Source organism: Macaca nemestrina, chromosome 3 (assembly GCF_043159975.1).
Source record: "Macaca nemestrina isolate mMacNem1 chromosome 3, mMacNem.hap1, whole genome shotgun sequence".
NCBI classification, from domain to species: Eukaryota; Metazoa; Chordata; class Mammalia; order Primates; family Cercopithecidae; genus Macaca; species Macaca nemestrina.
The window spans coordinates 189,417,217-189,432,330 of record NC_092127.1 but is presented as its reverse complement, the minus strand read 5'-3'; the positions used below and the strand labels follow the sequence as shown (position 1 = coordinate 189,432,330).

General features: G+C 50.3%; 1 protein-coding gene across 6 annotated transcripts in view; it reads right to left on the bottom strand.

The window, feature by feature from the left end:
- LOC105483919 (EvC ciliary complex subunit 1) overlaps nt 1-15,114 on the bottom strand; it is a 102,076-nt gene that overhangs the window by 12,859 nt on the left and 74,103 nt on the right. For all 6 annotated transcript variants that reach the window (XM_011745010.3, XM_071093897.1, XM_011745013.3 and 3 more), the window contains 6 exons: nt 12,509-12,719; nt 10,983-11,189; nt 7,719-7,863; nt 4,941-5,052; nt 1,417-1,543; nt 112-205 (listed from right to left, as the gene is read on the bottom strand). In XM_011745010.3, coding sequence (XP_011743312.2) covers nt 112-205; nt 1,417-1,543; nt 4,941-5,052; nt 7,719-7,863; nt 10,983-11,189; nt 12,509-12,719 — 896 coding nt within the window. The remainder of the gene's footprint in view (nt 1-111; nt 206-1,416; nt 1,544-4,940; nt 5,053-7,718; nt 7,864-10,982; nt 11,190-12,508; nt 12,720-15,114) is intronic.

Genomic DNA, 15,114 nt, shown 5'->3' with positions numbered 1-15,114 from the left:
CTAGGCACAATGCCTAAAGCCACACAGCGAGTGAGCAGCCAGTGTGGAACTAGAACCCACATCTCTCAGCCCAGAGCGCTTCCCGCTGCAGCGCAAGCATCTGCGACTCACCCAGCAGCCCACGCTTAGCGGGGAACAGTCTGCTTTCAGCGAGGGGCACTCGGGCCAAGGCTGCCAGCTCGGAGATGAAGTTCTGTTCAGCTTCCTGAAATGCAAGCAGAGAGGAGCATTCAGCTGGACCTCCCTCTGCCTTCCGGACTTCTCTAAATCCCTCTCCCCTTGGTGAAGTCTGACACTCGAGGCTGGCCACCATGTCCCCAACGTGGAGGAGAATTTTCTAAGATACATCCCAGAGAGGAGAGGAGCAGGAGGACGCACTGACATCTACCAGCTCCTGCTGCGTAACTGTGGGTCCTCACTCACACCGGCCATCGGTCTTCAGTTGACAGAGTACACTGAGGTCAGAGGGCCTCAGTGACCTGCCCGGAGCAGGTGCAGCAGAATAGGATGGGACCCGCTTCTGCCCGACTCCACCGGCTGGGCTCTTAACTGCCAACACCGTGGTGTAAACAGACACACCAGAGTTCCATGACGCATTACCTGTGTGACCCTGGATAGCAACTTAACCCGTGTGTGCCTCAGTTTGTCCATCTGTAATGGGGACGGTAGCAGTCATCTCTTTTGTTGGAAAGTGTGTAAAGCTCTCAGCTCATGACTGTCTATCATAGACCCTCAGTAAGTACCTATCGGCACCACTGCTGGATTGTTATCATTGTACTCTGCGATTGCCATCGCCAGTGGAGAACACTCAGAAAGAGCCAACACTCTGCGAAATGCTTCCATTCTGGAAGATTTGATTTTTTTAAAGGCAGCCACTTTGCTTAGCCACACTTTATACTCTCACCTTACATCTCACTGTAGAACCTCACACAGATGGGATTTTCTGTGATGAAATATGCACTTTCTATCATGAGAGCTGAGCTTCCTGTTTGCTGTAAATAAAGTGTAAACTTTAGCTACCGCCAACACTGCCTGAGTGACACAGAGGTCACCAGTACACCGGAAGCCTCCTGGTGGCCATGCACACACAGGGAACTGCCCAATTCTCTGTCAGGTCCATAGATGAGGCCTGACCAGCTGCTCAGGGCCTGGCCCTGCTTGGGGTGCTGCAGCCACTGGAGGGATCCACACAGGCCACACCTGCCCTCCAGGGGCTCAGGGTCCCAAGGTGAGGCTGACGCACCCTTAGCAGCTGAGACTTGGCGGGTCAACGATGCCACAGACAGGGAAGTGCAGGGACCAAGGAGTCCCCTCACAACAGTCCCCATGGCTGACCCATGGTCACAGGCTGGCTTTTGCTAGTTCTGCTCCTCTGTCAACCACTGCTTTTTGAAGGCCCAGTTCTGTAACTTGTACCTGCAGCTGGGTCTCCAGCTGGGCTTCCAGAAGGTCCATGACTCCTGCCTGCTGTTGCTGGGCGTGCAGACGCATCTGCTGGTGCACCGGGAACTGGGCCAGGAACCTCTTCTGCTGGGACAGCATCCTGCGGGGAGGAAGGCAGGCAGGCAGGGAGGCAGGTAAGCAGGAAGGGAGGGAGGAAGGGAGGAAGGAAGGAAGGAAGAGAGGGAGGGAGGGAAGGAAGGAGAAGGGAGGGAGGGAAGGAGGGACAAGGAAGGCAGGGAGGCCGCTGACCCCTGGGAGCCCCAAGAGGGGCCTGGCCATCAGGGGCACCATTCACAGTAGCTCCAGCTCCAGTCCCCGCAGGCAGGCTGCCTCTCCAGCAAAGCGGACGCCCTTTACAACATGGAAATTTACAGAGTCCTGCCCACAGTTTCCATGTGATCTTTGGAGGAGCTTCATGACACCAGCAGCAGAGTAGAATAGCCAGGGGGAAGAAGCCCAGAGAGGTGGGGGCCTCCCTGAGGACACACATCTGTGAGGTGGCTGAGCAGAAGGTGGCATCTTCTCATGAGAAAACAGTCTTACCCCCAGGGAGGGGCGTTCTTCTAAAAGGAGCAGAGGCCTACCCGCTACCCATCCCTGATTTTAAATCTCAGAATTGCCCTGGCCCCTCCCTTGTAAAATGAGAAGCTTCTTGGGATGCAGCCTCTGGGAAATCCCAAATATGGCAGGCAGCCCTGTTACTCTCAGAGAGGGGGACAGAGCTGGAGCAGAGGCCAGGTCCCTGAGCCCCAGGGCCCACCCACCTCTCTGGATGCCCTCAGTTCCTCAGCAAACAGGAACATCCAAATCCAGCCACCCTGTTTCCATTATTACTCCCTGCCTGCCTGCTTCCCTCCCATCTTTTAGGGCAGATTTTCTGAAAGGGTTCAAATTTCCAGACCTGAAGGCAGGGCCACCTTTAGCATGGACAGGCAGCTGTGCGTGTGGAGTGCCCGGAGGTGTGAAAATGCCACCCTGCTTCTACCTCATGCTCTTCTGTCTGCCAGTAACACCTTTCATCTCTGTGTTTTTGCCCAGCAAATTCCTGTGCATCCTACAAGACCCCGTCATCCATCCCTCCACCCCTCCCTCCTTCCCTCCTTCCCTCCATCCATCCATGCACTCATTCATACATTAAAGTATTTCTGGCCTGTCAAGTGCTGTGCTGGGTTCTGAGACACAGGTGTGAACAGAGACTCACAGTCCCTGTCCTCATGGAGCTCTAGTTTGAGTGGCAGGAAGGGGGGTGGACAGTAAACAAATCACTCATGTGGCACAGCTGAGGCCAGCGCTCCAGGGTGCAGCCTCTCTCACACCTTCAAGGAGGCCGAGTTCCACTAGAAACCGTGCCTATGGACATGAACAGACATTCTTAAAAAAAAAAAAAGACACACAAATGGCCAAGAAGCACGTGAAAAATCGCTGAGCATCACCCATCATCAGAGGAATGCAAATTAAAGCCACAAGGAGAGATCATTTTACCCCAGTTAGAATGGCTATCGCTAAAAAGACAAACTATAACACGGTGAGGATGTGGAGAAAAGGGAACACTTAGCACCACTGGTGGGAATGTACATCAGTGCAGCCTGTATGGAAAATAGCATGATTTCTCAGGGAACTAAAAATAGAATGACCATTTGATCCAGCAATCCCACTACTGGGTATCTACCCAAAGGAAAATAAATCAATATATCAGAAAGATACCTGCTCTCGTGTGTTTACTGCATTATTCACAATGGCAAAGATATGGAATCAACTGAAGTGTCCATCAGTGGAGGACTGGATAAGGAAAATGTGGTCCATATACGTAATGGAATACTACTCAGCCGTAAAAAAGAATGAAATCATGTGTTTTGCAGCAACGTGGATGGAACTGGAGGCCATTTTCTTAAGTGAAACAACTCAGAAACAGAAAGATCTCATGTTTTCAGTTATGAGTGGGAGCTCAATAATGTGTGCACATGGACGTAGCAAGTGGAGTGATGGCCGGGTATGGTGGCTCACACCTGTAATCCCAGCACTGGGAGGCCAAGGCGAGTGGATCACCTGAGGTCAGGAGTTTGAGACCAGCCTGGCCAACACAGCAAAACCCCATCTCTACTAAAAATGCAAAAAAAAAAAAAAATTAGCTAGGTGTGGTGGTGGGCACCTGTAATCTCAGCCACTCGGGAGACTGAGGCAAAAGAATTGCTTGAACCTGGGAGGCGGAGGTTGCAGTGAGCTGAGAGCGCACCACTGCATTCCAGTCTGGGCAATAGAGCAAGACTCCATCTCAAAAAAAAAAAAAAAGAGTGGAAGGATGGACAACAGAGACTCAGAAGGGTGGCGAGACAATGGGAGGGGAGTGGATGATGAGAAATTAATGGGTAAAACATACACTATTTGGGTGGTGGTTACAATAAAAGGCTCAGACTTCACCATTATTCAATATAGCTATGTCCCAAAATTGTACTTGCACTCCTTCAAAAAAAATAAAAAGAAAAGAAACTGCCTCTCTGAATTCAAGGAGGTGCGGCTGGGAGGAAAGGGTGTCAACAGCCATATATAAGTTGTGAGTCACAGATGGCCTCATGTACCCCCTCTCCCAACACTGCGCTTCCTTTTCCTCTTCCATAAAGCAGGTTGGCCCAGGTGGCTGCTGAGGCTCCTTCTCTTGGATCACCTGGGCCAAAGTGAAGCCCTTGGACCACATCGATCAGAATCCCTTGGTGGGGAAGGGTGCGGCTAAAATTCAGATTCTTGGGCTCCCCTCACACTTTCTAAGCCCAAGTCTCCAAGTGTGGGCCCAGAACCTGCAAGTTTAGCAGGAAAGCTGAGTGATGCTTCTGCGCCCCACATCTGAGGACTTGCCGGACCGTAGTTTGCTGGGAGCCTGGAAAGTCAGGGCAAGTTCAGTCTGTGCAAATCCTGCAGCAGCGTGTTTCCTGACAGCTGTTACTGAGCCTCCTAAGAACAGCCCGGTCGGCTGGCCCCTTCCCTCAGGCCTTGTGAGGCCCAGAGAAGCCAGGAGAGCCAAGCCTGCCTTCTGACCTCCAGCACTGCGGGATAGGAAGTCTGCATGGCTTGGGCTGCTACATTTGCACTCATTGTGATGGTCACAGTTACAAGAAGCAGCCACCTCTTCCTTACTTCCCTGTCCTCTCACTGTGCTTCTGCGGGTCACCTCCCAGGTAAACAACCTGCCCCCAAATCCTCGCCAAGGTCTGCTTCTGAGAATGCCCCACGTACGAGAAGGGAGGCACGTGTCCGGGCTGCGAATGCCACTTAAACCTGGAATGAAGCTGCGACCACACTTTGACCTGCTCATTCATTTGTGCCAGGTGCCATTCCAGGTGCTGCGTGGAGGGCAGAGACCAGGACAGAGGCAGTGGGTGAGGGAGGCGGATAGCGCACAAGTCCACGGGCAATGCACACGATGGCACCTGCTGACGGCGCCACAGACAGACATGTGAAGGGGTAGAGGACGTCCCTACATGGGACCTCAGTTGGGACCTCACCTCTGGTGGACCGCCTGGGAGGTCTCGTGAGCACCACCTGCCGTCCTGCTGCCCGACGAAGGGTTGCTGAGTTCTTGCTTTTTCCGCAGCTTGTAATTTTCCATCCTCTCACCTAGACCATTTAACACAAGACAATCAGGGACTCTGTTTGGAAGATCGACTGTGCCAGGGCTGGGGCAGATGCTGGGGTGCAGGGTAAGCGGGACACACCAGCTCTCAAAGAATGTGTCATTCCACCAGCACAGGGACAGGGCGTTGTGTGTGCCAACAACACGGCTTCCATCACGGACCAGGCACCGCAGAAGGAAACGATCTATGATGCGCCCTGTCCACCTGCTTCACCTCCAGCTTTCTTGTATCAGGAGAAAGGGGGGCTGACTAAGAAAAAGTCCACACTGAGAGGGCACCACAAAGAACTCAAAAGCCACACTGTAAAGGAAAAGTGATTGGCCAGGCAGAGTGAGGGCACAGTGCTGAAGTGGGTGCCCTCCAGGGACTTAGGAAGTCTGGGCTCTGAAGTCATGCTCCATATCTTGGAACTCCTTCTTGTTTGGAGATTAAGCTGCTCAGAAAACTCTTGACTTTTAAAAGCTTTAAAAGTAAAGTGAGGCCGGGTGAGGTGGCTCACACGTGTAATCCTAGCACTTTGGGAAGCCGAGATGGGTGGATCACCTGAAGTCAGGAGTTCGAGACCAGCCTGGCCAATATGGTGAAACCCTGTCTCTTACTAAAAGTACAAAAATTAGCCAGGCGTAGTGACATGTGTCTGTAATCGCAGTTACTTGGGAGGCTGAGGTAGGAGAACTGCTGGAACAAAGGAGGCAGAGGTTGCAGTGAGCCGAGATCATGCCACTGCACTCCAGTCTGGGCGACAGAGCGAGACTCAGTCTCAAAAAAAAAAAAAAAAAAAAAAGGAAAGTGATGAGGCTGCCTGAGACAGGCATGGTTTAGACCTGGTCATCCCAGTATAATTATTAATAATGCCCCTGGTTTGGACAGGCAACTAACTATAAGACTACCTCTTCAAGGTACCTCTCAGCTGAAAACCCAACTCAAGTATCGGTGGCCATGGCAGGAGGCCCATCACACTTAACTAGCTGGATGAGTTTGCTGGCACTTACAGGGAGATTTAACCTGGATGGCCTCTGGGACATAGCATGTATGACTCTTAAATAAAACAGATTACTAAATAAGGAAAAAGGAGTTGATGTGGCTTAAGTTAAGCTATATTGTTTCAATGTGTTTACTGTGAAATCCCTGCATTAGAGCTGGGGTATCAGGAAGCAGGAAATAAGAGCTGAGAGGATGGATGGGGGCTGGGGTGGGGCAGTCTCCAACCCTAGTCCCACAGATGGGGAAACCAAGGCCTACCGAGGGAAAGAGACATGCCCCAGTTCTGGAATGTTCTGCAGCAGCAAGCAATGTCTGTCTCCTGCTAAATGAGCCCAGCTCTTCCTTTGGAAAACCTGGCAGATCTCTGGGCACATGCCAAGATTTTATTTGAATCTAGGCCTCAAATTCCTCAGGAGAAGGGGCAGACAGAGGTGGCCTCTAGGCTCAGCTGAGAGGAGAAACACTCAGGGAAGCCTCTCCCGGGATCGATTCCAACTCCGGTCCTTGGACACGCCAGGCAAAGCCCATCAGAGAAGAGGAATTCCTGCTCGGAAGCTCTGGATTCAGGGGAGGGTGTTATAAGAAGTGGCATTTATGAAACTGGCTTCCAACCATCCTTACCTGTATGTTCCTGGAACTGGGGATACTGTCCTTTCCATCACCCCAGGGTGGCCTTTTACAAGAGCCTATGCAGGAAAATTCTTGGGGTCTCAAACACCCCCTGGGCCACTGGGCTCATGGTCACTGTGGTAGCTTTAACTAAGTAGGTCTCCATCTCTTTGACCACCAGGAAGCTCACAGACAAAATCACTGAATGTCTAATTAGGATTTGCAGGCAGATGTCCTAGATCAGGGGTCCCCAACCCTGGGCCACAGACTGGTACTGGTCCCTGGACTGTTAGAAACCCAGCCACACAGCAGCACGTGAGTGACAGATGAGTGAGCGAAGCTTCATCTGTATTTACAGCCGCTCCCCCATCGTTCACATTACCGCCTGAGCTCCACCTCCTGTCACATCAGCAGCGGCATTAGAGTCTCATAGGAGCGTGAACCCTATTTCAAACTGCACCTGCGAGGGATCTAGGCTGTGCGCTCCTTATGAGAATATAATGCCTGATGATGTGCCACTGTCTCCCATAACCCCCAGATGGGATTGTCTAGCTGCAGGAAAACAAGCTCAGGGCTCCCACTGATTCTGCATTATGGTGAGTTATATAATTATTTCACTGTATATTCCAATGTAATAATAATAGAAAGTGCATGATGGACGTCATGTGCTTGAGTCATTCCGAAATCACTTCCCCTTCACCCTGGTCTGTGGAAAAATAGTCTTCCATGAAACCAGTCCCTGGTGCTGAAAAGGCTGGGGACTGCTGTCCTAGATAAGCCCTGGCCCTGACTCCATCTCAGTATCCTATCCTTGTCCTGAGTGATCGACTTAAAACACTCCCATTGCACTGGATGTGTCCTTGTGCATATGGTTCTTTAAGTGCCTTTTGAAAAAGGCTTTTCGAGACAAAGCAGAGGATAAATAAATACATTAAAACATTGAAAGAATTAAATTCCCAAAAATAAAATTCACAACATCTGACATCCTGTTCTGCCCCAAACTAAAAGCACACGTTGCCAGCCTCTTCTGGGGCTTCCCCGAGGGGGGTCCCGTACCCTGCAGGGTCTTCAGGTGCTGCAGTTTTCTCTCCTCGTGGTCCTCCATGATCCTTCCGATATGCTGGTAATATGCCTGCACCAGGCGACTGACACCAGTGCTGGTCACATAGACGCTCTCCACTGCTGTCTCCATCAGTGTCCTCTGAGGGGAGAAAGGAAGGACGGACAGGGACAGCAGAGAAGTCACACGTGGGAGCCACCCACGGCCCATCCAGTCCCTGCCTCCCCATCCCCTGGTTCAGATCTTCCGCCTACTCACCAACCTGGATTGGTCAGGAAGCAGGCAGAGAGTGCATGGCTGGTTTAAGCTAGTCACGGGAATCCTATCTTCTTAGGTCAGGGATGCCTAGGGCTGGCTGTTTAATCTAGTTCTGGCCAATGAAATGTGATGTTAGGGAAAGTCTGCTAAGAGGCCTTCCCTTCTTTTTTTGAGATGGAGACTCACTCTGTTACCCAGGCTGGAGGGCAGTGGCACGATCTCGGCTCGCTGCAACCTCTGTCTCCCAGGTTCAAGTGATTTTCCTGCCTCAGCCTCCCAAGTAGCTGGGATTATAGGCACGCACCACCAGTCCTGGCTAATTTTTTGTATTTTTAGTAGAGATGGGGTTTTGCCATGTTGGCCAGGCTGGTCTCGAACTCCTGACCTCAGGTGATCCGCCCACCTCGGCCTCCCAAAGTGCCAAGGCCTTCCGTTTCTAAACATTAAGGTGGAGGACCAGCAGGTGAAAGACTGCTGTTCCCTCCTCCTGCCTGGAATGCAGGCCTGATGTCTGGAGTGACAGTGGCCATTTTAAGACTATGAAGCAACGAATTAACAGCAAGAATGCAGGGTGAGAAAGAAAGAGCCTTGTCCTTGGTCACATCACAAAGCCACTGTGGCAGCACCTCCACATTTCTTGTGCTATGGGCTATTTCTTTGAGCCATATTACTTGCAGCTACATGCATTTCTACATGATACATCTTCAGACCAAAGCGGAAAAGACAGGAGACCCTGAGACATCCCATCACTGGGGATGTGTTGGTTGCGCACTGACAATTATCATCCTTTTCCTCATAAGAGGTTGGGTAAAAACCAGAAAAGCTCATCCCCATTTCAACAAATATTTAGTGGATGGTGCTAGGCTTTGGGTAAGAAAAAATGCCCACTTACTCTCACCGCAACATCTGAGAAAGGTACCAGAGCACACAGGTGTGGAGCAGAGGCTGCGGAGGTGAGGAGACTGTACAGTCCGGGGTGGCCGCGCAGGTCCCAGCTGGTCTTCTAACTCCCGAGCCCCTGCTCATCCCTTACTGCCAATGGTTCTTTCCTTCTCCTCTGCCCCATCTGCAAAGGGGGCTCCCACTCTACCCCTCCAAGGACCCGGGCTCCGGCTTTGCACTTCCTATCGGGAGCTCCCATCCTCTTTCCCCGAAGGTCAGCAAGCCCACCCACATCTTCACATCCTGTGTGCACCTGCCTTCCTGCCAGAGTAGAGTGGCGGACACCCCACTCTGCACCTACCTCTCCTCCCTTCCCCAGGCCCTCCATCCTTGGCCACCCCTTCTCTCCTCCTCCTCAGTTTCCTTCTGGTCAGTCTCCCGTACCCATAGGCACACACATTTGCGCTAGTGTTCCAGGAAGCTTCTGAATACAGGTTGAATAAATGAGCATTCTTCTAGAAACTAAACTCAATGTTCTTGTTTTTTTGTTTTGTTTTGTTTTTTGTTTGTTTTTTAGACAGAGTCTAGCTATATCACCCAGGCTGGAGTGCAGTGGCGCGATCTTGGCTCAATGTAACCTCCGCCTCCCAGGTTCAAGTGATTCTCCTGCCTCAGCCTCCCCAGTAGCTGGGATTACAGGCTCACACCACCACATCTAGCTAATTTTTCTATTTTTAGTAGAGACGTGTTTCACTGTGTTGGCCAGGCTGGTCTCAAACTCCTGACCTCGTGATCTGGCAACCTCGGCCTCCCAAAGTGCTGGGATTACAGCCGTGAACCACCTCGCCTGGCCTCACTTCACTTTACTTTTTTGTAAGTGTGAAGTTGTGGTGGTACTGATTTTCCAATCTCAACTCAAAATCCCTCTGGAAAGCTGAGGACAAAACACGACACCCTTATACCTTATTCCATTTCCATGCAGCGAGCATTTCCTATTAGGTAACATGTGGACAATTTTAGGGACAGGGTGACATTCCCAAGATCACCAGCCAGGCACAGCCCTAATGTTTGGATAATCTGAGGCAGATGTGAGATTTAGAATAAGACAGGGTGTTGCAGAAATGTGGGTCCAGCCTCTTTGCTGCACAGACGCACAAAGTGACTCACTTTATGAGATGAAAGGAACTCCTTGGAAGGCTCCTGGAAGAGCTCCTGCGCTTCCCGATGCCAGGGCTGCCTACTGGGCACAGGGCTGTAACCTGCTGCTGTCTGCCAGTCACAGACACACTTCCTGCAGTGGCCTGCAGCGAGCGAGGTGCTGTAAGGGACACCCCACCTCTCCTTACAGCTTGTAAGGGAGGCACTAGGCAGACGCAGCGTGTGTGCTGGTCATTCTCCTGCAGCCCCAGCGCTGCCACTCACTAGGTGGGAGGCTGGAATATATCCTTTGCCCAATCGTAGGCCTCTTTTTCCCAACGGGAAGAAAAGTGATCCTGACCAGGCAAGGATTGTGGGGAAAATCCAACAAGATGAGATCGGAAAAAGCACTTAGTTAGACTTAAGTGCAACACTAATGTGACTGCTTACTGTTATCATTTTTATCACTATTGTTTATGATTATCGTCAATAGATAAGGAGTTAAACCACTGTCTACTCCAGCTGAATTGATTTTTCGCGGCATTGCTCAGCCGTCAGGATGAACTCCAGAGAGCTCCAGTGTCTCAGCAGAGGCGGCCAGGGGTGCGGAAAGCACACATATCTCTCTTTCTGAGAGAGGGACTTGGGTTCGGATCCTGGTTCTGCCACTGACCAGCTGTGTGGCTCTGGGTGAAACCACATCCCAATCAGTGCTGCTGTAAAGACAGAGCCCGTGCTAAGGATGATGCAATGCAGGGCCTAACAGCAGGAGGAGAACCTGTGACCTGCTGCGACTGATCCTCCCCTTCTGTGAGGGAGAAGATCCCATCTTACGGATGAGAAAAACAAGTCATGGAGAAGTCAGGTAAAGTCTACGAGGCCACAAGCTCCATGAAGGGTGTGGCAAGGAGCAGACCCAGGCATGGACCCTACCCTGATCCTTCTTGCCCTCGGTGTCCCCAGGGACAGAGATCAGTGCATACCTTGAAGTCATCCCTGTCCTTGTCCCGGCTCTTGGTGGCCGCATTCCGTGCGTGCACCAGCAGCGCCTGCCCAATGGCACACTCCATGTGCTGCTGCAGAAGCTGCCCCACCTCCTGGGCCTCAGCCAGGAGCCGCTGCTGGAGCTGCAGCCGTGTCTGCTGCGCTTCCTCCTCCAGCCGGCTGGCCTCCTCCAGCACGCGCGTCTCCTGGGAGAGAAAGTACTGGGAGTGGGGGCCAAGTGCGCCTCTCACAGAGAAGCTCTGGCCAGGACTGGGATGTGGGGTTGTTTCTGTTCAGGGCCCAGCGATTGGAAAAGGGATGGAGAAAGGGCAGAAAGGGCTTGCAAAAATCAATGGATGAGGTTAGGTGTCTGTTAGGTGTCTGTGTCCCCCGAAAAAGGGCATTTATTGAGCACCAACTGTGTGCCCAGTACCATCTATGACCCCTCACAAGATGGGGGGCCTTGCTTATCCTTCTAGAACATCATGAGACCTGAACACTAGCACTGAGGAGGACACAAAGGCTCGGAGAAGTTAAGCAACTTTCTAAAGTCACACAGCAGAGCCAGGTTTTGAGCCAGATGTGCGTCTCTTAGGACATCATAGAAGCTGAGGCAGGGCACACAGGGCCCTGAGGACTGCCTTTATTTGTAGAAGTAAGACAGGAAGAAGTCAGTGGGGCTAGAGAGAGGTCCGTGAGTCCTGCGTGCTCCTCGGAGCTCTCCTGGATAGAGCTAAAGAGACTGTGGGCTTGGGCCACATTTGTGGGTCAAGGAGCAGCAGCTGCTCCCAGAGCTTGCGGGCTACGTGCAGGAGGCCTGGAGTCAGCCTACCTGGGTGTCAATGCCAGCTCTACAACTTGCTAATTCTTTCTTTCGATCTGTCATCACACTTCAAAGAGACCACAGAGGCCTTCTCTACCACACCCCCAATGACAACTGCACCTGTCCGTACAGTTTTTCCAGTATATTTCTCATGATATCAGTGATACTAAAAACTTTTGGTACATGGGTGGCCCTACGGGGGCTCCATTGTCTTCACTTGTTATGCTTAAACTGTGTCCTCTCAAAATTCGTATGTTGAAGCCCTGACCCCAAGTACCTCAAAATGGCAGGTCAGTAAGTGGATAGTGCCTTTGAGGAGGTGATTAAGGTAAAGTAAGGTCATTAGCATGGGCTGTGATCCAATATGCCTGGTGTCCCTATAAGAAGAGACGGGTTACCCACAGAGGAAGGACCTGGAGGACACAGGTTGAAGACGGTCAGATACAAGCCAGGGAGAGTGGTCTCAGAATCAAAGCAGCCCTGCCCATACCCTGATCTCAGAATTCTGGCCTCCAGGATGGTGAGCAGGGAAATGTGTGCTGTGTAAGCCGCACAGTCTGTGGGGCCTTGCCATGGCAGCCCCAGTGAATGATTACCCAACCCTGCAGCACCAGGGGTGGTAGGATTTGGGTGCTGGAAGCTGGGGCCTGCTGCAGGGGCACCGCCTGTCTGGAATGGGTGGGGCCACCATGCTGGTCTTACCAGGGCCCTGAGCAGCTGCCACTGATGCTCGTCCAGGCACTGGGAGGACCCTTGCTCCAGCGCACGCTGTTCCCGCAGCTCCTGCAGGAGGTGCTTCTTCCCCGACAGCCGCATCTGTGTCAGGGTGGCCAGGGCGTTGCCACGGAGTGCCAGCCTCCGGAGGGCCGAGCGCAATAGCAGGTCATGCCCCTGCAGGACACACCGTGTGGACCTTTGAGGAAAGCAGGTGGGGGGTGGGGTCAATGCTCTTGGCTTCACGGAGCCAGTGACAAGCTCCCCAAACAGCCACAGCCCACAGGGAGCTCCTCCTAAAGGAAGCAGGTTGGAATCACCGCCCTCTAATGCCATCCTCTTAGGCGTGGGTGCTCCCTGGGCACCACACTGCCATCTGCTTGTCTATTAATTTTTTTAACCTCATCACATCCTGCCCAGCTGTGCAACGCATGTGTACAGCAGCCTGTGGTATGCAGCCACTAGTATTAATGGCATGAATCAAAATCAGCACATCTAAAACTGAAATCTTGAGCTATTTTTGACTTCCTATTTCAGTGATTCATGTAAAAAACCTCAGCCTGCCAGAGGTTCAGCATTTGGTTGTATAACTTGAGGTGTCCGCTGAGAGGCTGAGAGGTGAACAGAGAGGTCTAACAGTCAGCTGCCAAGAAGAGGCTGGCAAACACTCCAGGCTTTTTGGTGGCTGCCTTCATCCTAGGAATAAAAGCCATTCCTCACAAAGACCTAATTCAGAAGCAGCTGAATTCCAACGTGGTGGAATGAATCTTCCACTATCTGAAATTCCTGCTAGAAGTAACATAAAATCCTCTCTGGAAAGAGATCGTATCATTTGAAGTCTTAAATTATCTCTACAATTTTTCATGCTTAGTGGTCATCATCCAATAAAAATACCCTGACATGCAAATAGGTGAGAATTAACTAAAAATAAAAGGAAAACAGACAATAGAAACATGCCCACAAGGTATCAGAAAACAGAATAGTCAGACAGACCTTTACACTAATTATGATTAATATGTTCCAGAAATTAAATAATAAGATGAAGAATTTCAGCAGATAACTGGAAACTATACAAGGAATCAAATGGACATCCTAGAACTGAAAACACAATAACTGACATGAACAACTCAGGAGATGGGTTTAACACCTGATAAAATATGGCTGAAGAGAGAGTGGTTGGAAGATACCTCAAAGGAAAATGTCCATGCTGAACCACAGAGAAGAATAAAAAATACAGAGTAGCATGTAAGAGACATATGGGATAAAGTGGAAAAGCCTCATAAATTCTGTCACTGGAGTACCAGAAAAAGAGGAGGGAGAGAATGGGTAGTGGAAGATCTAAAGAGAAAACATCTGAGAATTTCCATAAACTGATATGAAAACCCAAATATATACCAGCATGAGGATTTACATTAAACATAAATGGACTAGACATTAATACAATTAAAAGACACAGGTTTTCAGTCTAGACAAATTCCCCAGTCGCTCTCTGTTGTCCTCAGTATAGCTCACCAGGTGTCCCTGGTCTGAGCCTACTTATGTTTCCATCCTATTCTTTGTTTGCTTGGTTGTTTGTTTGTTTTTGAGATGGTGTCTCACTCTGTAGCCCAGGCTGGAGTGCAATGGTGCCATCTCAGCTCACTGCAGCCTCTGCCTCCGGGGCTCAAGTGATTCTTGTGCCTCAGCCTCCCAAGTAGCTGGGATTACAGGCACCCGCCACCACACCCAGGTAATTTTTTGTATTTTAGTAGAGACAGGGTTTCACCATGTTGCCCTGGGTGGTCTTGAAATCCTGAGCTCAGGTGATCTGCCCACCTCAGCCTTCCAAAGTGCTGGGATTACAGACATGAGCCACCTCACCCGGCCTCCATCCTCTTCTGATGTTTCCCCTGTATTATCCAATTCCATAGCTAGACACCTGCTTCTTGATGGTATACACAATTTGTTTTCTGTAAAGGGCTGGACAACTAAAAAATAGTTATATCAATACCCGAAGGAAAATAAATTGAAAATAAATTCTACCAAAAAGACATATACACTTATACATAATACATATATATACATAAGTGTATATATAAGATATATACACTTATATGTTCATTGCAGCACTAGTCACAATAGCAAAGACACAGATTCAACCTAGGTGCTCATCAATGGTGGACTGGATAAAGAAAATGTGGTACATATACACTATGGAATACTATGCAGTCATAAAAAATAATGAAATCATGTTATTTTTAGTAACATGGATACAGCTGGAAGCCATTACCCTAAGGAAACTAATGCAGACACAGAAAACCAAATACTGCATGTTCTCACTTATAGGTGGGAGCTAAACATTGGGCACATATAGATATAAGGATGGGAACAACAGACACTGGGGACTACAAGAGGGGGCCAAGTGTTAAAAAACTCTCGATGGGGTGTTGCATCCACTACCTGGGTGATGGGAGCTGTACCCCAATCCTCAGCATCATGAAATATACCTTTGTAACAAGCCTGCGCATGTGCCCTCTGAATCTAAAATGAAAGTTGCAAAATAAAACTAAAAAATAGCTATATCAAAATTTTTTTCTCAGCTGGGCATGGTGGCT